The sequence below is a fragment of the Trachypithecus francoisi genome, unplaced genomic scaffold, assembly GCF_009764315.1.
Source record: "Trachypithecus francoisi isolate TF-2019V2 unplaced genomic scaffold, Tfra_2.0 Lachesis_group20, whole genome shotgun sequence".
NCBI lineage: Eukaryota > Metazoa > Chordata > Mammalia > Primates > Cercopithecidae > Trachypithecus > Trachypithecus francoisi.
This window is the reverse complement of record NW_022681466.1, coordinates 55,500,552-55,528,294: the sequence shown is the minus strand read 5'-3', so window position 1 is coordinate 55,528,294 and position 27,743 is coordinate 55,500,552. Positions and strand designations below refer to the sequence as shown.

Genomic DNA, 27,743 nt, shown 5'->3' with positions numbered 1-27,743 from the left:
ACAAAACAGATGGGCAGAGTATGGTCCCAGGCACTCCATGATTTGTATTCTCATAGTCAGATAGATTGTCCTGGATCAGAGGATTAATAAGCAGAAAATCCAGCATTTTCAGTTAGACTACAATTTGCCATAATCTTCTCACTACTTTCTCTTCTTAGGCAATTTCAGAACTGGTCAGCCCAGACATCTTCATGCAGTCTCACTTGGAAAATGCAATATCAGTCAAAGAAATTGTCACTGAAATTGAGTCCATCAGTCAAGGAGTTGGACAGATTCAACTGAAAGGAGACATCTTATCCAACCCATGCCATACACCAAAGAAGAACAGCATACATGAGCTGCTCTTTGAGAGGGCCCAGACCCCAGAGAGCAAACCTGGACATCTGGAGCAAGACGAGGGCTCCTGCACAGCCCAGCCTGAACTAGCCAAAGACTCAGGGATGTGCAACCCAGAAGGCTGCCTAACCACACGCTCATCTACAGCAGACTTGGAAGAAGGGGAACCAGCTGAGGAGGAACAAGAGCTCCAGGGCTCAGGGATGCACCCAGGTGCCAAGTGGTACCCTGGGTCTGTGAGGCGAGCCACCTTGGAGTTTGAAGAGCGCTTACGGCAGGAGCAAGAGCATCATGGTGCTGCCTCAACGTGTACCTCATTGTCCACTCGTAAGAATTCAAAGAATGATTCTTGTGTGGCAGACCTGGCACCAAAAGGGAAAAGTGATGAAGCCACCCCAGAACATTCATTTGTCCCCAGGGAACCAGAGATGAGCAAAGGCAAAGGGAAATACAGTGGGCCTGAGGCTGGCTCACTGTCCCCTTCTGAGCAGAATGCCACTGTTCCAGCTCCCAAGGTGCTGGAGTTTGACCACTTGCCAGCTCCTCAGGAGGGCCCAGGGTCAGATACTGGAACACAGCAGGAAGGAGTCCTGAAGGATATGAGGACTGTGATTCCATACCAGGAGTCTGAGACACAGGCAGTCCCTCTTCCCCTTCCCAAGAGGGTAGAAATAATTGAGTATACCCACACAGTTACATCACCCAATCACACTGGGCCAGGGAGTGAAATGGCCACCGGCGAGAAGAGTGGAGAGCAAGGACTAAGGAAAGTGAACGTGGAAAAATCTGTCACTGCGCTCTGCACACTGGATGAAAATCTAAACAGGACTCTGGACCCCAACCAGGTTTCTCTGCACCCCCAAGTGCTACCTCCGCCTCATTCTTCCTCTCCTGAGCACAACAGGCCCACTGACCACCCGACCTCCACGCTGAGTAGCCCTGAAGACAGAGGCAGCAGCCTGTCAACAGCCCTGGAGACAGCGGCACCTTTTGTCAGTCATACAACCCACTTACTGTCTGCCAGTTTGGATTACCTGCATCCCCAGACTATGGTTCACCTGGAGGGCTTCACAGAGCAGAGCAGCACCACAGATGAGCCCTCTGCAGAACAGGTTAGCTGGGAAGGAAGTCAGGAGAGCCCTCTCTCCAGTGGCAGTGAGGTGCCATATAAGGACTCCCAGCTAAGTAGCACAGACCTAAGTTTAATTAGCAAACTTGGTGACAACACTGGGGAGTTACAGGAGAAACTGGACCCCTTGCCTGTAGCCTGTCGACTCCCACATAGCTCTAGTAGTGAAAACATAAAGGGTCTCAGCCACAGCCCCGGTGTGGTGAAGGAGCGTGCTAAAGAAATCGAGTCTCGAGTGGTTTTCCAGGCAGGGCTCACCAAACCATCCCAAATGAGGCGCTCAGCTTCTCTCGCCAAATTAGGTTACTTGGACCTCTGTAAAGACTGCTTACCAGAGAGGGAGTCTGCCTCCTGTGAATCCCCTCATCTCAAACTGCTTCAGCCTTTCCTCAGAACAGACTCAGGCATGCACACCATGGAGGACCAAGAGTCCCTAAAAAGCCCAGGTGTCCCCCACAACCCAGAGCCCACCAAGTATTTTGTAGAACAGCTCACAACAACAGAGTGTATTGTGCAGAGCAAGCCAGTGGAGAGGCCCCTTGTGCAGTATGCCAAAGAATTTGGTTCCAGTCAGCAGTGTTTGCTTCCCAGGGCAGGACCTGAATTGACTAGTTCTGAAGGAGGCCTTCCCATGCTACAGACCCAGGGACTGCAGTGTGCATGCCCAGCTCCAGGGCTGGCCGTGGCACCCCGTCAGCAACACGGCAGAACTCACCCCCTTAGGAGACTGAAAAAGGCAAATGACAAAAAACGGACAACTAACCCCTTCTATAATACCATGTGATTCTGAGCCTACACATGTGACTTTCTAGAAGAAATGTTTGTAAAAGGGGCAGGTGTAATATGTAAGGAACATGCACTTTATTGGTTAATTTTATAATATTTTGGTCATTTTACTGTTTCTGGCGCATGCAGGGTTTGGGTTTTCAGTGTGTATGTGTGTGTATATGTAAGGGGAAAGAGAGCTTGATCTGGATGGCAAGACCGTTTATCATTTTTTATTTTAAAAAAATCAAACCTCAAAAAAGTCATTTTCAGAGAACACCTTTATCAAAGGCAAATTGCTGTTTTTCAGTCAGCTGCCACCTGCCTCTCATTTTGCCCTCTGAGAAAAGGCATGGTTCCTGGATTGAGGGAAGGAAACAGATTTGGAGGGGTGGAGATAAAGCTGGGAATTGGAAATGTTCCCCTGCCTTTGTGATGATGGTTTGGTTTCCAGACCTGAGGCATCGAATGGGCTAAAGGGCAGCCAGAAGTCAGAGGGCTCTCAGCCTTTGTCCAGCTGCAGCCCTTTAGAGTTCCTGAAGGAGGCAGGTTCTGCTTTGCTTTAAAAGAGGATCTTCCAGTATTCCAGAGCATATCATTATAGTAAGGCATGATAATGGCCAGCTCTGCAAATTTATCATATAGTTTCTTCCCCAAGAAAATTATTTTTGAAATTAAAACAGGACCCCAAATCCAAGTGGTCTTCTGTAGAGGAAAGCATGATAAGAGGAGGAAGACATAAAGTTGGGGGTGGAGAGGCTGCTGCCCAGAAACTGCTGGGTTGGTGGATCCACACAGATGGGCATCTTGGTTCTCCCTATCAGAAAAATGTGCTCTGCAGTGTCCTCCCAACTGACAACAACAGTGACATGTTTGAAAAGCAGCAATCGAATGTCAGTGTGTTCTTGTAAAATGAATACATATGTAGGGTTTTAACCCTTCCATTACTTGAATAATTCTTTGGGCCTTCTGAGTTTAATGGCCATATTTTCTTCCAGTTTATTTTCCTTCCCCATGCTGTTGTCCCCATGCTGCCTATTTTTTTAAATTTCATAGATTATATTTGAATTGTTAACATTACATATGTTTAACATCCATTGAATGCAATATTTTATTTTCGGTATTATCACTGTTAACACTTTTTTTTCCTTTTCCTGGAAGGTTTGTCATTTCTCTAAAGTTTGTACACAGTATTTATGTACATAATATTGTCACTGTCTTACAGTGTCTTGTTGTTCATTATGTAGGGTATTTTTGATTTATTTTTAAGAAGGAGTAGAGTTGCAACTGGAAAACACACAGACACCAGAAATAAAACTGTTGGGTGTTGATAGGAATCTGTACAGTATGTTGACGGTGGTTGTAGTTGTTTAAATGGAGACTTCTAATCACCAGCTCCTGCCAAATTATGCATTAGTAACTTCTTCCTCAGAGACATCCCTAAAGGCTCCCATTAGGTCACAGCATGACTGAAAGCTGATTTCTTTCTGAGACTGAAATCCTAGAACATTGTTTGCCAGTATCTCAACCACAGCCAGGAAGTATATGTGAGTTGCTCAGAGTGGAAGCTTCTAGTGGAGGCTGAAGGCCACAGGGGAGGCCTCAGCCAGGGGCAAGTGCCCACAGTGACTCCATTTAGGATGCTGTCGCTTTGCTACTGTTGTGGAGATCCTTAACGCAGCAGCACCTGCCATAAACAAGCCTCTTGTAGCTTCTTACAGAAGACAGATTTAGTCTAGCATGAAACACCTCTGCAGCTCATTAAAACTGAAGAGGCTTGCAGATTTGCTTTCTGTTAGCTTTCGTTGATGTCCACATAACTGAGGATTGACTGAGTACAGACTGGAGACAGGTTTTTGGCTCGTCACAACACTGAGAGGAAAATACAAATGCACAGACTGTCAGCGTGATGTCAGAGGCCAGAGTTTGGTGGGGGCAGATGGCAGGGTAACCCAAAAGATGCAGAAAAGGTAGACGGGGCCACTGGGGCTTAAGAGGAGCTGTGAAGTTGTGTGGAAGCCGAGGTTGGGTCTGACATCACTGCCAGGAGGCGGGTTGGACAGAAACCACTTGCTAAAAGCATCTTTCTGGTGTAGTGACTATGTGTACCCTGTGCTGTTGCTCAGTAGTTTCCTTGAATGTTCAAGTATATCATCCACACAGTTTTGTGATTCCTGGATATTTGTGTGTTGTAAAGTGTTTTGTTAGGTGGTATGAACTAATGTGAAGAGGCTTGAGACAGGGTTATGGATTTCCAGGGCTCTTCCATCTAGAATGCCCTGCCTTCTTGAAGCAGTTCCACCACCAATATGATGGGGAAGGGCAGGAAATTGTGGCAGGCTGGGGAGAGGATTTGCCTGGAAGTTAAGAGAGTGGCATCTACTCATGGTAACCCCTTACCATGATGACATCCCACACACTAAGAGGTACAAGCAGGACCAGAGTTTTGGACTTTTCCCTCTTCTCCCCTCCACTGTGTTTAATGTTCACTCATTGCATTAAATAACAACAAAGATGGGACAAAACCCGCTAATGCTGTGGGGAAAAAAATTTTTTAAGAGCAAAGGAAAGTCTTTCTGCCTTTTTATAATTACATTTTTTTTATCGTTTAATTTACCTGCCTAAATAAACATCTTCTGCAAAGTGTCTGTAATTCAACCATGCCAAGGAGTTTTTGCCAGCCTTTTCAGACTCCCAGAATTGGGTGTTCCTGGGTTATTTACATAGCTGAGCAGTGTCCAGGGGAGGTGCGTAATGAACTGTCAAGGACTTTGCAGACTGCCTTCTCTTCAGACTCTTTTATAATCTCCAGTGGCCTCTTTCCCTTTTCTTCTGTGCATGGAAAGCCCAGACCAGAAAGAGCAGATAGACTGGCAAAGATGAATAGGAAACACTTTGACTCTTGCCCAGTGTCTGCCTCTCTCTCTCTCTCTCTCAACCACCAGTAGACTCTCACTTATTTTGGAGGAGTGTGTGTGCATGTGTACACATATGTACATATGTAAAAAGAGTTGATGTTTTGATGCATGGGGTAAAAGTTCCAGAAGCATACAGAACTTGAGCTGAACCTGGTCAGTAGAAAGGGAAACCTCAACCTTTCTTGATTTTTGGAAACACCCAGGAGTAATGGATACTCTAGTAGACATGTGGTACTATAGTACTGTAATGCTCATCTCCTAATTTTAGTTGCCTTTCAGATTCTAAATGTTTGGGATCATTCCTATCGTCTCAGTCTCTTCAGGATCTTTAGTATTTTCCTGGTTCTGAGGAGGCTTGAGACAGGTTGGATTTCCTGGTTCTGTCTTTATCCTTACTGATAGTTCCTCTTTCTAATTTTCTAACTACCCAGAGCTCCAAGGACAGCCTGAAGATCTCAGTGCCCCAGGCTTTGAGCCCCCTGCTCACAGGCCCCAGACAGATGCTGTTGGGTAAACCCAAAGCTTCCTATGAGGAGCTTCTGAGATGTAGCAGGTCACAGAAGTGCTCACCTGTTTCATCTGAGAATTTCAGTTCTGAAGTGATCTAGGCATGTTTGGTCAAAATGTTTTTGTGAGAGTCCTTTTTTTAAGAACGCATTATGCAAAAAGTCACTTTAAAGGGCATTTAAAAATTTTTAAATAAAGCCATTCTTTGGCTTTTTTGGACTATTTGTGGATACTTTGTTTACATTTTGAATATTAAAATGTGCATCATCTTGTAGGCCACACAGTCCTGCAGGCATCAGTGCCCTAGCTGTCCTGTGAGTCCTCATGCAGAGCTGTGCCATCATGGTCAGCCCTTGTGAATAAGTGGGTATACCCTGAAGCTGACTTCCATCTATGTCCTGCCCTCCCATTCAGCACTCTCTATGGAAATAGTTGTCATTTCCTCAGTGATGGTGTGTCTTATAGTGATGGTTGTAATGGTGAATGGCTAGTGTCATTTTGTTTAATTTTGTTTTGCTTTTGATGGTGGATAAGATGAAATTTTAGCTGTTTCAGCATCAATCCAACTTAAAAGCATCTTGGACTTTCTTTTCCCTTCCTAACTAAAAGATCAAGGCATGTATTAGACACAAGCATATTTGCTGCCTCAACTCCTCTGACACCCATATTAGGAAAAGGCCTGCCACCAAAGCAGGAAGCTGCACACTCCTAACCCTTCTCCCAGGGTGTGGGGTCCCTTGATGCCATGAAGAGCTATTGCAAGGTGCTTCTGTACTTTTCCAGCCTGGAAATGGAGGGTGACTAGCCCTGGTTCCTGCTATGAGAAGATAACCAGCCTCATTTTCTCAGTGCCCCAGAGATCTAGGATAGGATTTCTAAACTGGAATCATCCTTAATCAGCTTGAAGATCCCCTAAGAGGCATTTGACTGGTGCTGCCATCTGTGTCCTCAAAGTAATGCTGGTGGCAGCGTCCTGTGTACACATGCAGAGCTAATACCCAAACTAAAAACTGGGTAACTGGCCCTGAAGTGCTTGTAAGCCCACAGGGAAATGTTTGAATTTTACGTTTTGTTGGGTTTTGGTTTGCTTGGCATATCTAAAGGTGCCTTTTCTTTCTTTTTTTTTTTCTTTCTGCTTTGTTTTGCAGGACTTGTTCTAACATGGAAAACAAGTCCAGAAGACTCTCCTTCTGACTGTTACCTTTGCCCCAAGCCACCCCAAACTTTTATGCTCACATTTTATTAAAGCAGGTGCTCCCTGGAATCTCTGGGACCTTTTTGAGGCATTTGAAGCAGAATATAGAGTGGTCTCATCTCCTTCCTTAATCTTCCTGGTGGTTGGGATGTTCCACTTGTATCATAGATTTTTTTATTACTGATGTGCTCCGCTGTTTTTAAATGTGAACTTGTGCGCAAATGTGCAGATTCAATGTTCTTGTTACAGATTGAATAAATTTTTATTTTGAAGATGAAACGTGTACTTCATCAGATGCAATAAAGGAGGGAGGTGCTGGAGAAAGAGGGAGGGTCAGAAGAGGAAACACAGTGAACAGCCGTAGTTTTCAATGATTGATCCCAATCATGTCACCCTGAAGAGACAGCTGAGCCCCCAAAAATAAATGAAACACCTCAGCCCACCACTGAAAAATTTCTAAAAACGGGACATGAACATCTTGAGATATTTAGTGGTGCCATTCATCACATACAAGGCAGGGCTATCATCTAGGAAGAGCTCAGTTTCCAGTTCCCAATTGCTAACAAAATTTGCTGAAGTTTCCCCCGCTCCCCTCACCAAAAGAGAAAAACTGCTTTGAACTAAAGTCAGCCTGCTTCATTCTGAATCATCCATATCAAGTGGGAGGGGCACAGTGCTGGTCTTTAGCTGGAGTGCATGATGGTGAAGGTAAGGGCTTTCACAAAATATTCTAAGGATCCCTGGGATCCCTGACCAATCTAGATAAGCTCAGTCTTGGTTTTCTAGCCAAAGCAGATGGACCAAATCATGGCTAAGTTGCCAGCTACCTCATCCAGAAAATGGCTTCCTAAAAGATGAAATCTATGACTGTCTTCTATGGATTGCCGTTCAGAGCTAACAGTTCAAAAGGGAGGCATGAAGCCCAAGTAGCTCCTTTCCTTGATTGGTTCTTCTTGCCTTAACTCTGCCCACTCCCAGCTCTGCCAGGCCTTGGCAGCCAGAAGAAGGCTAGAGGGCAGGGCCAAGCTACACCAGGCCCAAGCAAATATCTGAATCACTGTACTCAGAAAGCACCGCCCTTCCTAGATGAAGGAACTGATGGGAGCATGCATGGAAGGATTCCTGCTTCCTAGTCCCAAGCCCTTCACTCTAGAAGGGAGTCTCCTGTTCTCTTTAAAGAGAAGGAGGTTAGGGTAGGGGAAATGCCATTTCAGAGGAGGCAGCACATAAAATCCCCACTCTGCTAAGGAGTGGTGCAGAGTTGGAAAGAATCTGACCCAATCCTGTTCAGAGAGCTGTAAAAATATGGCGATTGAGCCAGGACTGGAACCAGTTTTTTAATTCATTCCAGGCATCCTTCCCTCTGTGCCACACAGTATAAACTCTGTTACGCTTTAGCTCAGCACTTGTGAGATAAAGTGGCACTGTCCTTCAGGGAGAGATAGAAATGCATGCTGCTGAAAGGCATGGACCAGATGCCAGACCACGTGGGTAAGAATCATAGCTACATCAACTACCTGTTGAGGTTGTGATGGGTAAGTCACCTAACCTCTTTGTGGCTCCATTTCCTCAACTGTTAAATAGGGATAATAACAGTACCCACCTTAGAGGATTGTTTGTTGTTTTTGTGTGTGTGTGTTTTGGAGTGCAGTGGCACGATCTCAGCTCACTGCAACCTCCACCTCGCAAGTTCAAGCAATTCTTGTGTCTCAGCCTCCTGAGTAGCTGGGATTACAGGTGTGCACCACCACACCTGGCTAATTTTTGTATTTTTAGTACAGATGGGGTTTTGCCATGTTGGCCAGGCTGGTCTCAAACTCCTGACCTCAGGTGATCCACCTGCCTCAGCCTCCCGAAGTGCTGGGAGTACAGGCATTAGCCACCCGCGACCAGCCTAGAGGATTGTTAAGAGTATGAAATTAATACGTATAAAGCCCTTAGAACAGTGCCAGTGCCTAGCACATAAGCATGGGTTATTGTTGTAAAGGAGCAACTGAGTCACTCAGGTATTTTCCTCCTAATCATGTGCCTGGAATCTTTAGGTAAAAGAGAGATGACTCATGTACCCTCATACCCTGTCCCCGCACCCCTATGCCAGGAGTTATTTCTGGAGCACTCGCAACAGTTTTTTATTCTGTTCCCCTACAAGCCACTGACTCCTGATTTGATTCTATCCCTACAAGCCACCTGGACTCTTCCTGAGAAACAAAGGAGCCTTGTGGGGCCCTTCATGGTTTCTACCACCTTCCCTCCCTTTCTCCCCAGTGCTGGTGTTCCATTCACTCGCTCCCAGGTGTGCCCTGGAGAGTGGGAAGGAATAACTGGTCCCAGATGCCCCTATTATCCAAGGGAAGAAGTCCAGACAATGTGAAGACACTAGGTAGACTGGAGCTACGGGACTGGTTGGTCTTCACTGGCTGTATTTTGATCAGTTTATCTTTAATCTCCTTGACCTCGGTCAGCATTCAGTTCTGTGAATATTGGGGGATATGGGAGAAGCTAACCTGGAACACAGTCGGGCACCAATTCAAACAAGGCCCAGAAAACATTAGGGGTCTGGCCTCTGGGCTGGCTTCTCTGACCCCTAAAATGTGACTAGAGACCTGTGCCAGCCTCTTCCCCCGGCATCTGGAGGGGAGGGAGTGTCAAGGTGGGTTCACTTTACTCTCGGTCCTCTCCTTGGTCTTTCAGCTGCTTCCTGCCCTGCTCCATGGAATCCCCTCTAATGGGGTGAAATGCCTAGCACACAGCCAGCATTTTAGGTTTCTCAAATGATCGCTATTGCCATTCATAACAATAACATTCACAGCCCCGTGTCGGGTGCCCTCGCACTTGCCCTAGATCAGGATCAGCCTGGGACCTCATCCTCTAGGGCCTCTTTCCCCCAGGGAGGCCTGGAAGTGCAGTCCCGCAGCCCTGGCCGGTCGGGACAGCTAAATTGGGAGCGCGATTGCGGCTGGAATGCGGGCGGAGGCACCTGATCTCGCACGGCTGCCGGCTCTAGGGGCGCACCCCCCCTCGCCGGTTCCCTCTCCAAGCGTCCTGCTCTGGGTCTGCGAACCCGAGCCTCCCCAGCTTACCCAGGAGTCACGGAAGGAGGGAAGGAGCGTGCGTACCCAGCACACAGCGGCACACTTACCTTTGACGCTTCTCCGAGGCCGGCGGAAGCTGGGAGTGCAGTCGGGGGCGCTCGACTTTCCCGCCGCTAGAGGGGGCGGGGCAACTTTGGTTCTGGCCCCACCCCTAAGCTAGTCCCCACCCCCTCAGGTTGATGGCTGCAGCAGCTGGGGCTGCAGCGGCGCCGGGCCCTGGAGAGCCGCAGGCAGCGGCCTGAGTGCGGAGCCGGACACCCGGGTCCCAGATACTACGGACACCCGGAGAGCCAGCTCCTTCGCCCTGACGCCTTCGTCGGCCCCCTACGCACTCGGGCCCCCTCCGCAGAGGATTCGCAGCGTGAGCGCCCCGCAGCCCGCTCAGGACCAGGTACCCAGCCCCCCACACGCGGCCGCCACCGCAGCCGGCAGAGCGGGCAGGGTCCCTGAGGGGCGGAGGTCTGCGCCCCCTCCCCCCGCGCCGCCAAATTCGGTTTCGGGATGGGTGGACGTGGTGTCTATATTTGGCCAGCGCTCCCGGAGGGCGCAGACACCTCGTCTCGCAAGAACGCAGTGCTGGGGCAGGAGGCTGGAGAAGGGTGCGGGGAGGCCGGGCCTCAGGCTCGGGGCCGCAGACGCGCCTTGAAGGGCACGCGGATGCTGGGGCTGGGGTGGGGCAGGAGCCACTGGCTGGGGCTTTGGGAGTACTCAGTGTGTCCTCTAGAGAGGCCCTAGCTGGAGAAAAGGCACCACACCCTCCCCATTCCTGCAAATCTGGCCTGGCCGCGGAGGGGGCAGGGGTGGAGGATGGGGTTGAGGATCCCACCCCTAGAAGAGTTCACTAGGAAAAAGGCCCAACCAGGGCAGGGGACCCAGAGGAGAAACCAGACAAGCGTATGGTAGGCAAAAGCCAGAAGACCATGATCAGGGCTCCCTGGAGAAGCCAGTGCAGAGAGGAGTGGGAGAAGAGGGACCCACCTCACTCTGTGCTGCCACCCGTCCACCCACAAGGCATGGGATGAAAACAGTAGCAGAAAGGACTCAGGTTCGCTGACAGGAGGAACTTCCCCCTTGGCAGATTTTTAGAAAAAGGCAAAACCCCATCTGCCTGAACTATTCCAGAGATGCGAGTTCGGGATCCTGTGGTGGTGCAGTCCTGGCCCCATACCTGGCTTTGAGCCAAGATCCAATGGTCAAGGCCTCTGCTTCTGGACAGGGTGCCTCTGGGAGCTACAATCACTTCCCTGAAGAGATGCTCATCAAGACTGTCGGAGCGGGGGGGTGGGGGTGAGGGATGGGGAGCGGGCAGTGTGGCATTGAGGCTCCTCCTAAAAACATTCCAACGTCCAGAAAGCTTTCAGTCCCTTAGGCTCCACAATCCCCTCAGCCTGGGTCTCTATGGAGAAGTCAGGCCCCAAATCCTAGCCCCTTACAGTAAACAGCATTTTACACAGCAAAATAACTTTCCGATACTCTGACCACCTTGAAGAAAGCTCCCTGCTTCTAGGACCAGACACTATATGGACTTATACCTGACTCCTGGCCACATAACCCTTGTCATCAGCCACCCCTCCACTCCTCCTCCCTCCCACAGCTCACAGGACTAAGGACCAAAGGCATTTCTGGGCACTGAGATCCTACCTCTCTGCCCGCAGCTATGAGCAGACGTGTGGTTCGGCAAAGCAAGTTCCGCCATGTGTTTGGGCAGGCAGCAAAGGCCGACCAGGCCTATGAGGACATCCGTGTGTCCAAGGTCACATGGGACAGCTCCTTCTGTGCGGTCAACCCCAAATTCCTGGCCATTATTGTGGAGGCTGGAGGCGGTGGTGCCTTCATCGTCCTGCCTCTGGCCAAGGTGAGAGACCAGGGAAAGGAAGCAAGTGGGAGGACACTGGCTGGGGCCCCTGGGAACTCCCGAGGCAGCCTGTGTTCTCACCTAGTTGCATTCCACAGTCAAGTGGAATGAGAAGTGTCTGTGTGGATTGTCTCCTCCCTATTCCCCAAGCCCTCAAGGACCAGAGGGGAGGCCACCCCACCCCACCCTAACATCAGGGTGGCCTACTCCCACTCCCTAGCCCTCCCACCTCTCCATGCACCACCGCATTCCCAGCAGGGACCAGGAGGGGAGCCGGGTGATAGAAGATGGTTGGGGCACAGCGCAGCCAAGCCTGGCCAGATTCCATCACTGCCTCTCCTAATGCCGCATCCCCTCATGTTTTGGGTGTGGAAAACCTCCTCCCTAGCCCAAGATGACCATTTGATTAAGTCACATCTCAGAGCAGCAAACTGAGGACAGGGTCAGGCTCTATCCAAAGAGTCCCTGGTTACCTCCAAGGACTCTTGCAGTGAAGTAGAAAGAAAGGGAAGGGAAAGGAAGGGGAACATGATACATGAGGCCAGAGCCCTCCTTACCCTTAGGATGGGGACCAGGCAATGACTGCCATGTTAGCCTCATAATCTTAAGCCCCTTGGCCATCCACATGCCAAGGATGACTCCCCCCCACCCCCAAGGTATGCCCCTGACCTGGATTCTGGCCCCTACACCTTGTTAGGGGAGGCTGCACAGGTGGCAGGGTCAGGAAGAGGCCTGACAAAGCCAGTGACTCACCCCAGACAATGCAGACACCATCCTGGGACACAGGCCCCAGGGCTCAAATTTCAGCTGGAGCTGCCTCCTCCCCAATATGTCTGCTCTTTCAGTACCACATAGCCACCCTCTCCCCCACTGCCTGGTCTGGACCAGTGCCTGTCCCTGCAGAAGTCTCAGAACCCCCACAAACAGCCTGTGAAGACCAAAAAATAGGTGGGCCCCCAGCTCCCATTTGGGGATAGTAGGCACCAGGACTGCTTGCTGCTTGTGGTTCCAAGGTGAAAGTGGTTCACAAGGAAGAGATCTGCCAAGGGAGCCAGGAAAGGGCTGTCCAGCACTACACTATTACCTCACTTTGACCTCTTCCACCAGGAGATTCCCACAGACATTTCAATAGGAGAATGGGCTGAAGAACAGCCTCCTCCAAGTAGGTGTCTTTGGAAGCGCACTGGACTGGAAAGTTCAAATCTCAGCTCTATGAGTATCTTGTTGTGTGTCCTTGGTGAGGCCATCTTACCTCTCTGTGTCAGAGTCCCTAATATTAAACTATTTCAACTCTGCCTTCAGTGAAGTGCAGCAAGTGGACTGGATGGGGTTAGAAATGTGGAGAGGGATCTGCAAAAAGAAAATAGATAATAGGGAATTGAGGTGTAAGCAGATCTGCTACCCACCCCCCAAGAAACACACAGGAGTATAGCCCCACATCTTCCTCTCTAACCCCTCAGACAGGGCGAGTGGATAAGAACTACCCACTGGTCACTGGGCACACTGCCCCTGTGCTGGATATTGACTGGTGTCCACACAATGACAATGTCATCGCCAGTGCCTCAGACGACACCGCCGTCATGGTAGGAACCAGGGGGCTACTGCTGGGCAGTTGAGCAGGGGAGCGGGGAAGGCTGCCTCACCTGTGCTGGGGAAGGTGCTAAGGGTGGTAATAAGGGAGGTGCTGGGTCCCAGAGCCCTGCCCTGCCCAGCTCCCAGACTATTTTTAGCTACATGCCTACCCCTTCCCAGGATGCACTGCTTAGGACTAATTATAGCCATGGCCAACCAACGTGGTGCCTGCAGAGCAGCAGGGCAGTGCTCTGAAGTCTCCCTGCTGGAGTGAATGGGAGGTCTCTGGAGAGCTGGCAGTGCCCCCTCCTGGCTCTCAGCTGCTTCTGCCCTAGGCATGCGCCACCACATCTTGCCCTGCATTTGACCCTTACCACTCAAGAGAGCCGGTAGGGAAGGAGTGGAGGGACAGGGTGGCTCCTCATTCCACCTACCTTATGCGTTTTCTTCCTACCCAGGTGTGGCAGATTCCAGACTATACCCCCATGCGCAACATTACGGAACCTATCATCACACTTGAGGGCCACTCCAAGCGTGTGGGCATCCTCTCCTGGCACCCTACTGCCAGGAATGTCCTGCTCAGTGCAGGTCTGGGGGCGAGGGAGGGGTCCCCCTTAGATGGGTGGGTGGTGGCAAAGGCGGGACCCAGGTGACCATGCCTGGCCACTCTGGGCAGGTGGTGACAATATGATCATCATCTGGAATGTGGGCACCGGGGAGGTGCTGCTAAGCCTGGATGATATGCACCCAGACGTCATCCACAGTGTGTGCTGGAACAGCAACGGTAGCCTGCTAGCCACCACCTGCAAGGACAAGACCTTGCGCATCATTGACCCCAGAAAAGGCCAAGTGGTGGCGGTGAGTGCCTGGCCTAGCCACTCCCCAGCATCCCCTGACCAGTGGCCGGCTGTCAGCACCTTGTACCCACCATTATCAGAGCCCCTGGTCCTGGCTTTCACCTGTCGCATCCCTGCTCCAGAGACTAGCCCTCTTCCCCCGTCTCTGCAACCACAGGTCTCTGCCCTAAGTAAGCCCCCAGCCTGCAATTCTCTGCCGGGCTCCTGTTCCCTCCCCTCCCTTCCATCTCAGAAGCTCAGAAAAGGGCTCCTCGCTTTGGGATTGAGGAGGGGAGAAGCTGGAAACTCCACCCTCCCACCAGAACCTGCATGAAACCTGAGCTCCCGGACCCCTCTCCTCTCAGCCGGCACCCAGACGCATCTTCCAGGGTCTGGGGCCTGACACTGGCTGGAGGGCTGGCCCTTTCTCCTTGTGGACCCGCTGGGTGGGGGATGGGGGGCAACCCTCGCACGTTGCTTATCCCAGCCGGGTGCCCTGGGTGGGCGGAGGCTCTGGCCTCGCCGGCCTCAGTCTAACCTGGGGTGCGGGTGCGTGGGCCGCTTGCATGTCTGTGTGGAGCACAAGCGCCGAGCGCGGTCGGGCGGGCGCGCGGGCGCTCTAACCCACTAACCCCGCGAGCAGGAGAGAGCCCGGCCTCACCGGGCGCCCGCCCGCTGCGGGCTGTCTTCACCGCAGACGGGAAGCTGCTCAGCACCGGCTTCAGCAGGATGAGTGAGCGGCAGCTCGCGCTCTGGGACCCGGTAGGCCAGGCCGCGCCGTGCGCGCTAGCTCGCTCCTTCGCTGCGTCCGCCAGGAGCGCCTTCCCGGGCTGTGGCTGGCGCCCAAGAGGCCCGAGCTGAGCGGGGAGCTCCCCGTTCAGGAGAAGCCTCCCTGCGACTCCGGGGAGCCAGCAGACACCCCTGCTCTAGGGATCGGCCTTTGAGCGCGCTTAAGGGTTCGGGATCGGCTGAGAGCCGCGTGCCTCCTGCTCTCTCCAGGCCCGGATGCTCTCCAGGTCAGGGGCCAGCCGTGGCCCCGCAGGAAGCTGAGTGCTTAGGCCCCTTTTGTCTCTTCCCCGCCTCCGCTCCTCCACCCCGGACACCCAAGTCAGCAAGCTGGTTGCTCGTCCCTCCATGCTCCTCAGAGCAGGCGGCTGGGTGATGTCCCTCCCTGTCTCCCCCTCCCCCCAGGAGAGGTTTGCGGCCCACGAGGGGATGAGGCCCATGCGGGCCGTCTTCACGCGGCAGGGCCATATCTTCACCACCGGCTTCACCCGCATGAGCCAGCGAGAGCTGGGCCTGTGGGACCCGGTAACGCAGCTGGAGGCTTGGGGTGTGTGCCCCGGGGACTGGCATCACGGGAGAGTGGCCAGGCGCCCCCCACCCGCAGGGCATGCCCACCTGGACAGGACTGAAGGCTGCTGCCACCTCTGCAGCGCCTGCCATTCTCACACCCACCCCTCTGCCCAGTTTTGCTGCGTCGCGTGAAGGATCCTGCGCTGGCGCCCCCACCTGGTGATGCCGAGTCCCTGGGGGTGGTTTGCTGTGACTGCATGCGGCGCGCAGCGGGTATATGTGCCGGGGAGGAGGAGGGATGTGCGCAGGGGAGGAGGAGAGATGTGCCCAGGGGAGGGGCCTGCAACTCTGGTCACTAGAGGTTTGGGGCATACGGTCTGGGAAGGCCAGGAACCGTAAAGGGGCTTCTGGGGGTCCCGAAGTAGCACGGGAGGGTGGGGCAGGGCTGGTCACGCCTCCTGTACTCGGGCAGAACAACTTCGAGGAGCCAGTGGCACTGCAGGAGATGGACACAAGCAACGGGGTCCTATTGCCCTTTTACGATCCCGACTCCAGCATCGTCTACCTGTGTGGCAAGGTGCTCACGGCCGGGCAGGGAGAACACGGGGCTGGATGGAGATATGGAGGGCCTTGTCCGGGCGCGCCCCTGAACCGACTGGTTTTGCAGGGCGACAGCAGCATTCGGTACTTTGAGATTACCGACGAGCCGCCTTTCGTGCACTACCTGAACACGTTCAGCAGCAAAGAGCCGCAGCGGGGCATGGGTTTCATGCCCAAAAGGGGACTGGATGTCAGCAAGTGTGAGATCGCCCGGTCAGCTGCCTTGGCCCCTCCCGAACACCTGCCCGCCTCTGTCCCCCACTCATGTCGGGTCCTAGCCACGGGGCTTCCCCAGTAATGCAGTTCTTTGGAAAAGGGGGATAAGACAGTTCTATTTCAGTGCCAGATCCACCGCTCACTAGCCTTACATTCTCAACTTCAGTCTTTTACTGCAGAACCAATAATGTGTGTAATGTGCAATATGCATGGTAGGCGCTCAGCAAGTGTTGGCCTCCAACCCCCTTGGTCTTAGACAGGAGAAGTTAAGGACGTGGAAGTCTGCGGGTGTGCTGAACCCTGCTCCCTTATAGGTTCTACAAGCTACACGAAAGAAAGTGTGAACCTATCATCATGACTGTGCCCCGCAAGGTGAGGGGCCGGGAGAAGGGTTGGGCAGGGCTACTAGGCGGAAGGGAGCGGAACAGGCCCCGCACCCCTCTCACGCAGGTCTCCCTGTCCCACCCAACCCCGCAGTCAGACCTGTTCCAGGACGATCTGTACCCGGATACGCCGGGCCCGGAGCCGGCCCTAGAAGCGGACGAATGGCTATCTGGTCAGGACGCCGATCCCGTGCTCATTTCGCTGAGGGACGGCTACGTGCCTCCGAAGCACCGCGAGCTCCGGGTCACGAAGCGCAACATCCTGGACGTGCGCCCGCCCTCCGTCCCCCGCCGCAGCCAGTCGGCCAGCGACGCCCCCTTGTCGGTAAGATCGACCCTGCTGCACCCTGGCCCAATCTACATCTCCCCCTACCGCCCCTATACGACACGGCCTCTCTGTCCTCTGCCCCAGCAGCAGCACACCCTGGAGACGCTGCTGGAGGAGATCAAGGCCCTCCGCGAGCGGGTGCAGGCCCAGGAACAGCGCATCACGGCTCTGGAGAACATGCTGTGCGAGCTGGTGGACGGCACGGACTAGCCCCGCGCGCCAGGCAGGCGGAGCGGGGCGGGGCGCACAAGCTCGGCCCCGCCCCAGCTATTGGTCCCGGACTCCGGACCCCGCCCTCTTGGGCTGGGGCCGGGGGCGGGACTGGGAGGGGAACTCCGCCCCTCACGGGAGACCATAACTCTTGGAGCACAGGGGAGACCCACGTCGGTCCGGCGGAGGCTGGACGGCGCGCCTCTTCTAGGACTCGGCTGGAGCTGGCCGAGGGAGGTCGGGGGGTGGGGGGCAGCGATGGTACTGCACGGCGAGGTGGTGTCCCCCTTTGTCCTCTGCCCAGGGCAGGGAAAGTGCTTAATATTTACGCGATGCTTGGGGACATTGGAGCCTGAGCTTGACCTCAGATGGGTGGGGATCTGATGGGTCCCCCCAGGCTGGGGAAAATGACAGCGCTTCTCCTAATCAGCTCACTGGTTTCCATCACCCTGAGTGGTAAACCAGATGGGCGTCACCCCAGTTCTGCAGACACATACACATCCCGTTTGCTGCAGAGCCGGACCCAGTGGTTACACCCACAGAGGTCTGTGGTAGAGAGCTCTCTTCCTTCTTTTCAGCGACAGGGGCGAGGGCGGCTTCCTCGCGGCAGCCCCCGCGGAGAAATCTCGAGAGAAGTGGCATGAGGAATTAGGTTCATCACAAATACACACACACTGCCCCCAACCCTCTGCTGTTGCCTCTCTCAGAAAAACAAGACGTACTGAATGAAACATTTTACTAAGCGTTCAGTCTGTGCCTCCTGCATGGGTGGGAGTGAGGGGAACAAGACCCCCAGCCTCTGCAAATGCTACCCCCAGGCTCCTGGGAGACCTGACGATGCACTTCTGGGCTCAGGGCCCACCAGGCAGTCTCTTACCCTAGAGCTCTCCCCACTCTGAGGTTCAGAAGGACCCCAACCCACACCGTAGGCGCTCCCCCCCAGTAAAGTCAGGTAGCAAAAGCCTCCGGTTTGAAGCCTCTTTTATTTGTGCCTCAGAATCAGTCTGGTGCCCCTGGCATCAGGGAAGCGGGTGGGAGGAACAGTTTCTCTTTGTTCTTTTCTTCCATCCCTTTTTGTGTCCCTTCTGAGCCTCAGGGGCTGAGCCGGGAAGGCCCGGGACAAGGGTGTGCGGTGGGCCCCTGCCCCTAGCGGGGTCTGTGCTTCTCTGGGTGGGTGAGGTGGGGCAGGGGAGAGCCGGGGGTTAGCACCATTGGATGAAGGGTTTTAGAGTCAGTCTCCGTGTGGGGGCAAGTGGGATGGACAACCACAGAGGCTAGCAGCAGCTGGTGGGAAGGGGTGGGGGTGGTGCCAGGGCCCTTTGTGTCCACTCTACTTGGGTCTAGTGCTTACCCAGCCCAATATGCTCCCCACTCTCTGAGGCACCATGAGGGAGTCAGGGCTTGGCCAGGCCAGGGGGCTACCTTGGACACACTCCCTGATCACAAAAAAAAAAAAAAAAAAGATGTGCCTTGGGGGATGGGACTCCAACTTCTGGCTGCCCAAGGAGAAGCTGGAACCACCCTGAGACCCAGGACGGGTGTGGGGGCTGGGGGAGCCGGGTACCCCGGTAAGTGCACTTGACGCTGAAATGCCGGGGTTGGGGGGGGGCTGGGCCCTAGACGTGCTGGTTTGTGTCTGGGACAAAGCAGCGACACAGCACGCGAGGAGCTCAGCTGCCCCCCAGGAGTGAAGAGCAGAGATGCAAAGGCTTCAGGGGCAGTGTCCTGGAGTGTGGTTAGTGAACAGAAATGCGGACCGGCCACAAGGAGCAAGGGATAGGGACAGCGCTCCTCTAAGGATTCATCTCGCCCTCAGGACCGCCTGGCTCCGCCCCAGGACAGATCTGAGCCCAGGGGAGCGGGCTGGGGAATCAGCATACAGCAAAGCAGGGGAACCAGGCCGTGCCAGCTGCGTCCAGGGCCCTGGCCTGGGAAGGTACCCCACGGCCATGCCGAATCCCTCCCCGAACCGTGCCTGCTGCGCTGCTGCACCGGCGAGGCAGTGGCTCCAGTCTCCAGCAGCCGTTCTGCAGGCGCGCAGGCCTAGGTTTGTCTGGCTCCTGGCCCTGGGCGTGGCGCACGTGGCGCAGGCGAGGGTCCCGGCAGGGGGCGCTACTGCTCGGTCAGTGAGAGCCTAAGGATGCGCTCCAGCTCCTCCTCCTCCTGGCGCGCGCGCCGCCGCCGCTCCTCCTGCTCCTGCGCCGACAGCTCCATCGCCAGCCGCAGCTGCTCGTCGTAGCTCTGGAACATGTGGCCGCTGGAACCTGGCCCTGAGCTGGACCGAGGGCTGGGCACTGACGCCGGGGGCGCAGGCTGGCGCTGCGGCGTGGGCGGGGCACTCCTGGGGGTGGGGAAGGAATGTCGCGGGCTCCCGGGCGCACCCACCCACCGGCCGGGGCCAGGACACGGCGTTGAGGCTCCAGGACGGCCCAGGGCCACCACCCTCTAGTGGAGGCCGTCAGTCCTGCGGCGTCCTGGCCCCCACCTGGTCGTGGGGGAGCCCAGCCCCTACCAAGTTCTCCCCCTCAATGCCTGGGGAGAGTCTGAACGCCGCGGTGAGGCCTCGATCCCTGCCCCCTGACTGCCGCCTTGGAGCCAGGAAAGAGTAGTGGCAGAAGCCATCCCGATACCAGAAGGGTCCCTGCCGAGGGCCCCGCGGGTTCTCCGGGCTGTGTCCTGGCTTAGGGGAGACAGGATCCTCTCCGGAGGATTCTCTCCGGCCCAGCGGGCACTGACCTGTCCTGTCGGCGACCCTCGTAGGACATAGGGTGGGTGCCAGGCTTGCTGTTGGTTAGCGCCTCCCAGATGGTGACCTGCGGGAAGGCATGGGCATTAGCCGTGGCGGCGCCGCAGTCCCGTGGACGCGCGCGCCCGCGGAGACGCACCTGGTCATACTCACTGCCCGCCTCAAGCAGGCTCTGCTGGATGGCGAATTGCAGCAGGTCGTCATCGTCGTCCCGGGTCGCCGCCTCCCGCTGGCCGCCCATCACGCTGTAGCCGCGCGGGGCCTCGAACAACGCCGGGGAGATCTCGCAGCCGCGGCAGGAGGCTGGGGGCGCGGGGGCTGGGTCAGGCACGGCCGGGCAAGCCCCTCCCACCCACCCCGGGGAGAGCCGAGGGGCAGGCGTTCTCGCGGGGAGGGGGCCTCACTCGTGGAGCTGGAGCTGCTGACGCTGGAGGAGTCGCTGCCTGGGGAAGGCGTCTCGCTGCTGGGGCTGCCTCGCACCGATGGCACCGGCTCGTCACAGCCGTTGAGGTTCCCGAAGGTGATGCGTGCGTTGAGGATGTGGAAGATCGGGATTTCTGAGGATGAGGAAACCATCAGGCACCACCACCCAACCCCTCACACCTCAGCCTCAGCCCCGCCCCGCCCCAACCTCATCTAAACCCTGGCCCGCCCGCCACTGGCTCAGGAGAAATGGCGGTGCACTCTCACCAATCTTGACCGGGAAGCCAGGAGGCAGGCGCAGGGTGATGAAGTCCCGGAGCTTGGCAAAAAGTGCATTGCTGACGGCCATGAGGTCAATGATGGGGGCCACCTGCTCACACAGGGACAGGGGATGCTCCTCACACAGCCACAGCTTGGCCTTGAACCTGCCCCCACCAGATCCCAAGGGGTGAGGGACACTGCAGGAAGCCATGGCCTCCCAGCATCTCCTGGAGCCCCAGCCCCCCACCCTCCCAGCACCGGCAGGGGCCTCACTTCTGTGTCTTGGTGGTCAGTTCCATGGGGCGGCCCATATCACGGTTGCCCAGCTCAAAGTTGGGGTTGAAGTATTCTTCTGCAGTGATGGCAGTGGGGTTGGCTTGGCTCAGAGTCTGAGTAATCAGGGTCTGTACCACATGGGGAGGGGCCCAGGAGCTCCCCTCAGTTCCTGATGCCAGGCCAGCTCATTTGCCGTCACAGGGCCCCCAAGCTGTCCCCTCTGCCAGTGTGGCATTGACATGGCCTTGGGCATTGTGGAAAGGAGGTCCACATGGGCCATGCTAAGCCTCCCAAGCCTCCTCCTGAGCCACATCCACACCCCTCCACTTATGGGTACCCCTACACACACTCACCCCATTTTGGGGGCCCCCGTGCTGCTCAGCGATTCCCAGGAAGGACTGCAGAGGCGTCTTACAGCCTACAAGAAATGTGGCATCTCAGAGGACACTGTAGCTCCACACACACCTGGACACCTCATCAGAGGTGACAGCACCCAAGACCTAGGGTGCTGCTTCCTGGGGTGGGGCCTGCTCACCCAACCACATACTCAGGCACCTTCACCTGAAGAGGACTGAGGGCTCCAAGGGCCAGGGGCCAGGGCCTCTGTGAGCACAGCTTAAAACAGTAAAAAGTGGCCGGACGCGGTGTCTCAAGCCTGTAATCCCAGCACTTTGGGAGGCCGAGACGGGCGGATCACGAGGTCAGGAGATCGAGACCACCCTGGCTAACACGGTGAAACCCCGTCTCTACTGAAAAATACAAAACACTAGCCGGGCGAGGTGGCGGGCGCCTGTAGTCCCAGCTACTCGGGAGGCTGAGGCAGGAGAATGGCGTGAACCCGGGAGGTGGAGCTTGCCGTGAGCTGAGATCTGGCCACTGCACTCCAGCCTGGGTGACAGAGCGAGACTCCGTCTCAAAAAAAAAAAAAAAAAAAAAAACAGTAAAAAAGTAGGCCCAGGGCTCAGAAGCAACTTCCAAAAGTGCTCCTCTCCAGCTCGGTAACCCTGGACAGTAAAACGCCTGCCCCGGTAGGCACTGTGGGGTGTGCATGTGCGTGTGTGTGCTCTGCTTCAGGCACTTCCATAGGCACCTCGATGGGCACTGTGGGGTGTGCATGTGCGTGTGTGTGCTCTGCTTCAGGCACTTTCATAGGTATGACTTCATGTTGTTCCCCTGTGAGGTAGAAATTATGCTTTTTCACTTCGGACACGGTATCTGGTACCCAGAGAATCAGGTGTGGCATCAATGGGCATACAGAATCTATGGCAAGGTCCCCTGACTTTCTAACTAGGATATGTCCCACTGGACTAGAATGGCCAATAAATGGCATACATGGCATTTCTCTCCCCTCCCAAATTCAACACCGACATTAGTAATCGCTTGCAGCATGCCTCTCCACTGAACCCAGATGAGTCCTTAGAATCTTCTTGGTACTCTAGGAAGCCACTATCCATCATTAGGGCTTGGCACCTGAATTAAAATCTATTGGCCTGAATAAAGCATCCAGGCTCTTGCTAGGATGCCTGTGGGGATACTGATGGAAGCACTGAAGTGGGAGCTGCTTCCCGCAATCCTGCAACACCTCTCCCCATCCACCTCTGCCTCATTACCTTTGACCTTGCCCTTGTGCTGTTCTGAAAGATGCTCTGTCCGTGTCCGGGTGATGAGCTCCACGTTGGATGCTCCATACACCTAGGGACAGATAAAGAAAGGGCTCATAGGCAGTTCTGGTCTTACCCTGTGTCTTACCCCCAAGGGCATTGGGATGACTCCCTGTAGCAAAGGGTCCTGGAGAGACTCTGCTCCAGGCTTTTGGATAAGTAAATATATGAGGTCATTCATTCATTCATTCACTTATTCATTCAACAAACATTTTTTGAGGAGCCTTTCTGTGCCAGGCATTGAGGTAGGCATCAGGGATACAGTAAACAAGCCAGACACGATCCCTGCCCTCCTGAGACTTACAATCTCTATAAGGAGACAATAAAATGGAGTTACAACAGTCCATGCACTGGTGGGGGTAGCACAGAGGCCTTCCCAGCCTACAGAAGCAGGGGAGGCTTTCAGAGGAGATACCACACACAAAACCCATGGCATTTGTTAGGTCCTGCTTTCATGTCATGGGCAACATAGGGGTCCCAGAGTAACAGGCAGAGCCTTATTTATTTATTTATTTTAGATGGAGTCTCTCTCTGTTGCCCAGGCTGGAGTGCTGTGGTGCAGTCTCTGCTCACTGCAACCTCCGCCTCCCTGGTTCAAGTGATTCTCCTGCCTCAGCCTCCCAAGTAGCTGGGATTACAGGCACATGCCACCACACCCAGCTAATTTTTGTATTTTTAGTAGAGACGGGGTTCCACCATGTTAGCCAGGCTGGTCTCAAACTCCTGACCTCAGGTGATCCACTCATGTTGACCTCCCAAAGTGCTGGGATTACAGGCGTGAGCCACCACGCCTGGCCAGGAAGTCTTTTTAGGGATAAAGGCCTGACTCTAGGATCAGGCCAGCCAGGATCTGAACCCCAGCTCTGCCACTTAGCAGCTGTGTGACCTTGTACAGGTCACAGAACCAGTCTAAGCCTGTATTTCCTCATCATAAAATTGACCAATCATCCCTATTTCCTGGGATTGTTGTGAAGACTAAATGGGATGCCAAGGAAAGAACTCAATAAACATGCACAAAATGGGAATACTAATAGAACAGCACCTACCAGAATGGGTTGCTGTGAGGATTAAGTGTGTGTGTGCGTGTGCACATGCCCTGTGTATACATCCATACATCCATATAAAATACCAGAGCAGTGCCTTGAACCCAAATATAAGTGCTTGACCACGCTGCATTGCTTCTGCACCTCCAGGGCTGGGGAAGGGAGGCCAGAATCCCCTGCACAGCTTGCTGCAGACAAGAGTGCAGCTGGGCTGGCAGCTGGGAGCTGCAGCCTCACCTTAGCTTCATACCCATTCACCATCTCCGTCTTTTCACTGCGCCAGCCCAGAATGCCAGTCTTGTTCCTGGGGAAGCAGAGTGGTCCAGCTGAGGCAGGCCCCCCACCGGGCTGGCTCAAGGTTGACCAAGGGCATGCCCACCCACCTCTCAAAGGAGATATTCTTGGTGTCAAGCTGCGTGGTGACGACGGGCGCGGTGAGCCGGCTCAGCACCTGTTCCTCGGTGGGCTGAGCAGCAGCCAGTAGCAGCTCCCGGTCCTGCCCAGCCAATGCCAGAGTCTCTGTGTACACCACCCGGCGGTCGTGGTCAATCTCCATGACCACAGCGCTTGTGTCTGCCAGCCATGGAACAGCACAGGGGGTTCAGGGGTGGCCTGGGGCTGCTTCCCATTGTCCCCACCCCGCCCCACCTCCTGCCTGCCTGCCTGACCTTGGCCCCTGAAGACAAAGCTGCGGTTCCCTCGCTGCCAGGTCATGTGGTCAAAGCCCAGGAGCGTGGTGTCTACCCTCAGGTTCTGGCCGCTCTTCCACACTTTGTAGGTGTCACTAGGGCAGATCTTGGACACCAGGGGCACTGGTGGAAGCGGAGGTTGGAGGTGGCTTTGACTAGTCTGGCCTACCCAGCCTGGGCCAGCTCAGGGCATGGGGTTTGGGATCCATGTGGCCAGGAATGGGGGAGGGGACTGATGAGAGAGCAGCCTCTCCTCCGAAACCCCCTCCCTGGCCAATGTTGACCATACTCACGCAGAAGAGCAACCTGAGGTCGGGACGGGCGTGTTTCTTTCACCACTAAGTCCCTAGTGTCCACCATTTATTAATTCATTCACTCACTCTTTCATCCATTCTTTCAACAAATATTTATGAAACACCTACTGAGTGTTCCAGCCACTGGGAATACAACGGTGAAAAAGACAGGACTCCTGCCTTCTCAGAGCTTACCTTCTAGCAAGGAGCGGCAGGTCATGAATACAGTAAGCAAATCATGACACAGTGAAGGGAATAATACTGGAATCAAGACAGTATCTGGGGCAATCTGGAAAGGCCTAGCTGAGGCGGTAGCCCTGAGCTGAGCTAAGGGATGGAGAGAGCCACTGGAAGAGCTGTGAGAACACATTCCAGGCAAGGGAGCAAGTGCAGGACCTAAAGTGTGAGAGAGCCCAGAAGCGACCTGCTGCAGCCCGCTTACCCCAGCTAGTGAACTCCCATTTCATCTCCACGTAGAAGTCCTGGGCCTGGAGGACGAAGGGGAGAGAGGCTAAGTCTGCACTGGAGAAGGGCTCAAGGGCTCCCATGGAGGCTGAGAGGCTGGGCCTCACCTTGCGCAGCTTCTCCAGGAGCACGGGGATGCCCGCCAGCCGCTTCACCACCCGCTGGTAGTCCCGGTACCGCAGCACCAGCTGCACCAGCTCCAGGTCCCGCGTACTCACAGCCTCCTGGAGCACTGGGGGAGGAGAAGGCAAGGTCACAGGGCAGGACCCTTCAGCCAACCATAGGTCTATGATGCTGGGGAGGCCCCGGCTGTGGGGCCGGGGTGAGCAGGGCTGCACACCTGTCCAGCCGCTGCGATTCTCCCTGCCCACGTCTGCGCCGTGCGCCAGGAGCACACGGGCACACTCAAGGTGCCCCAGCGTGGTGGCCAGGTGCAGGGGAGTCCGGCCGCGGGGATCCAGCTGCTCAATGTCCACCTGGAGGAGGAGGAGGAGGAGTGGAAGATATAGCCCCAGTCACTTCAGAGACAGCCCTCCGGAGCCCAACAGCCCTGGAACAAACAGCAACCCCCACCCGCTGCTGGGGCTGCTCTGCCTCGCCAACCTCACAAGGCAACGGAAAGACAGACACTATGAGCTGGGGTCAGGTGGATGGAAAGGGGCTTAGAAGACAGGACAGAAAGTAACTCTGGAAGGGGGAGGGGCTTCCCTCCCTTCCTGTCCACCAAGGGCCCCTGGTTGGGTCCTCTCCTCCAAGGCCCAGTGGCCTGCCTGCCAAGAATAAGCCTGGGACTGAAGTGGGGTGGCAAAGAGGCTGTTGGCCAAGGAGCTCACCTGGGACCAGACCTACCCTAGGGGTCCCAAACCACCTCCAGGAAGGGCTACCAATTTAGATCACTGACATTATCATTGAGTGAGGTTTAACAAACAGTTATAGTAATAGACAGGAATGAAATAACAAGTCCACGGTATTCATACAGTTTCACAACCAGGTCCTGCGCGTGTGGGACACTATGCATTAAAATTTGTACAAATCCTATAGTTTTGTGAATAACATGATTACATTGCATGAGATTTTTGTTGTGTGATAAAAGTGATAAAAGCTTTGTTTTGTTTTGTGTGTGTGTGTGTGTGTGTTTTGAAATGGAGTCTCACTCTGTTGGCTAGGCTGGAGTACAATGGCGCAATCTCCGCTCACTGCAACCTCTGTCTCCTGGGTTCAAGTGATTCTCCTGCTTCAACCACCTGAGTAGCTGGGATTACAGACATTCGCCACCACGTCTGGCTAGTATTTTGTATTTTTAGTAGAGATGGGTTTTCACCATGTTGGCCAGGCTAGTCTTGAACTCCTGACCTCAGGTGATCCACCTGGCTCGAGCTCCCAAAGTGCTGGGATTACAGGTGTGAGCCACAGTGCCCAGACAAAATCTTCTTTTTTTTTTTTTTTAATGGAGACAGGGTCACACTATGTCACCCAGGCCGGTCTCAAACTCTTAGGCTTGAGCAATCCTCGTATTTCAGCCTCCCAAGCAGCTGGGATTACAGGCTCCTGCACCTGGCTTAGAAAGCATGTTTGTTAAACATAACTTTTGTTTGTTTGTTTGTTTGTTTTTTGAGACAGAGTCTCACTGTGTCACCCAGGCTAGACTGCAGTGGTGCGATCTTGGCTCACTGCAACTTCCACCTCCCAGGTTCAAGCGATTCTCGTGCCTCAGCCTTCCTAGTAGCTGGGATTACAGGCGGGCGCTACTATGCCAGGTTAATTTTTGTATTTTTAGTAGAGATGGGGTTTTGATATGTTGCCAAGGCTGGTCTCCAACTCCTGACCTCAAATGATTCGCCTGCCTTGGCCTCTCAAAGTGTTGAGATTACAGGTGTGAGCCACTGAGCCCGGCCTTAAACGTAAGTATTTAAATATATTTCAAGAGTCTAGGACTTCTAGTTAAGAACAGTGAACTGACAGGCCAGACGCGGTGGCTCACATCTGTAATCCCAGCACTTTGGGAGGCCGAGGCGGGCGGATCACCTGAGGTCGGGAGTTTGAGACCAGCCTGACCAACATGGAGATACCCCATCTCTACTAAAAATACAAAATTAGCCAGGCATGGTACCTGTAATCCCAACTAATCAGGAGGCTGAGGCAGGAGAATCGCTTGAACCCGGGAGGCGGAGGTTGCAGTGAGCCAAGATCACACCACTGCACTCTAGTCTGGGCGACAAGAGCATAACTCCATCTCCAAAAAAAAGAACAGTGTACTGACCACATGCATGTAACTCCCTCCTCTCCTCCTCAAAACTTGATTAAAATGCCAATAAAAAGGCTTCGACTTCTATCACAATAAATGAAATTACTCTCCCACCATAAACAATGAGAAAATTATTGCTGCAGAATATATGAAGGCCGGACACAGTGGCTCACCCCTGTAATCCCAGCACTTTGGGAGGCAAAGGTTGGAGGATCGCTTGAGCACAGGAGTTCGAGATCAGCCTGGGCAACATGGCAAAACCCCATCTCTAGAAAAAGACAAAACAATTAGCCAGGTATGATGGCCTGTGCCTGTAGTTTCAGCTACTCGGAGCTACTCGGTGGGAGGGTCACTTAAACTTGGGAGGCTGAGGCTGCAGTGAGGTATCATCACACCTCTGCAC

The 27,743-nt window shown here is 54.3% G+C and overlaps 3 protein-coding genes and 1 long non-coding RNA gene across 12 annotated transcripts in view; 2 read left to right on the top strand and 2 right to left on the bottom strand.

Annotated features, from left to right (window-relative positions):
* Nucleotides 1-7,129, top strand: part of SSH2 (slingshot protein phosphatase 2) — a 314,778-nt gene extending 307,649 nt beyond the window's left edge. For 2 of the 5 annotated variants that reach the window (XM_033184405.1, XM_033184407.1), the window contains exon 16: nt 159-7,129. In XM_033184405.1, the coding sequence (XP_033040296.1) occupies nt 159-2,249 (2,091 nt within the window). In that variant the 3' untranslated portion in view covers nt 2,250-7,129. The remainder of the gene's footprint in view (nt 1-158) is intronic. The other 3 variants (XM_033184408.1, XM_033184410.1, XM_033184409.1) reach the window with 2 other exon arrangements.
* Nucleotides 6,773-10,111, bottom strand: LOC117067640. Its single transcript, XR_004430809.1, has 2 exons — nt 9,986-10,111; nt 6,773-7,165 (listed from the first exon to the last, which is right to left on the bottom strand). It is a non-coding gene; the product is annotated as an uncharacterized LOC117067640 (long non-coding RNA).
* CORO6 (coronin 6) lies at nt 9,038-18,202 on the top strand. 4 transcript variants are annotated; one of them, XM_033184422.1, is made up of 12 exons: nt 9,038-9,323; nt 10,118-10,333; nt 11,598-11,797; nt 13,258-13,380; nt 13,828-13,957; nt 14,046-14,227; nt 15,397-15,516; nt 15,974-16,078; nt 16,169-16,314; nt 16,632-16,689; nt 16,795-17,025; nt 17,113-18,202. In XM_033184422.1, the coding sequence occupies exons 3-12, from the start codon at nt 11,600-11,602 to the stop codon at nt 17,236-17,238; spliced, it is 1,419 nt and encodes a 472-aa protein (XP_033040313.1). In that variant the 5' UTR covers nt 9,038-9,323; nt 10,118-10,333; nt 11,598-11,599; the 3' UTR covers nt 17,239-18,202. The 4 variants fall into 4 exon arrangements, with proteins under 4 accessions (XP_033040313.1, XP_033040312.1, XP_033040314.1 ...); XM_033184421.1 differs by having other exon boundaries at nt 11,537-11,797; XM_033184423.1 differs by having other exon boundaries at nt 9,044-9,323; nt 11,537-11,797; nt 17,116-18,199.
* ANKRD13B (ankyrin repeat domain 13B) overlaps nt 18,203-27,743 on the bottom strand; it is a 22,268-nt gene continuing 12,727 nt past the window's right edge. Inside the window, exons 2-15 of one of the 2 annotated variants that reach the window (XM_033184413.1) lie at nt 25,436-25,571; nt 25,203-25,327; nt 25,073-25,118; nt 24,317-24,460; nt 24,032-24,221; nt 23,886-23,952; nt 22,555-22,636; nt 21,298-21,362; nt 20,942-21,072; nt 20,675-20,865; nt 20,389-20,541; nt 20,124-20,287; nt 19,975-20,051; nt 18,203-19,579 (exon numbers count right to left, since the gene is read on the bottom strand). In XM_033184413.1, coding sequence (XP_033040304.1) covers nt 19,351-19,579; nt 19,975-20,051; nt 20,124-20,287; nt 20,389-20,541; nt 20,675-20,865; nt 20,942-21,072; nt 21,298-21,362; nt 22,555-22,636; nt 23,886-23,952; nt 24,032-24,221; nt 24,317-24,460; nt 25,073-25,118; nt 25,203-25,327; nt 25,436-25,571 — 1,800 coding nt within the window. In that variant the 3' untranslated portion in view covers nt 18,203-19,350. The remainder of the gene's footprint in view (nt 19,580-19,974; nt 20,052-20,123; nt 20,288-20,388; nt 20,542-20,674; nt 20,866-20,941; nt 21,073-21,297; nt 21,363-22,554; nt 22,637-23,885; nt 23,953-24,031; nt 24,222-24,316; nt 24,461-25,072; nt 25,119-25,202; nt 25,328-25,435; nt 25,572-27,743) is intronic. The other variant, XM_033184414.1, reaches the window with a different exon arrangement.

Bases quoted from the DNA above. Each gene is read 5' to 3' on its own strand.
- CORO6 (XM_033184422.1), top strand. From the start codon at position 11,600: ATGAGCAGACGTGTGGTTCGGCAAAGCAAGTTCCGCCATGTGTTTGGG. The intron at 13,381-13,827 runs GTAGGAACCAGG...CTTCCTACCCAG, and splicing joins CAGACGACACCGCCGTCATG to GTGTGGCAGATTCCAGACTA. The intron at 14,228-15,396 runs GTGAGTGCCTGG...CCCTCCCCCCAG, and splicing joins GAAAAGGCCAAGTGGTGGCG to GAGAGGTTTGCGGCCCACGA.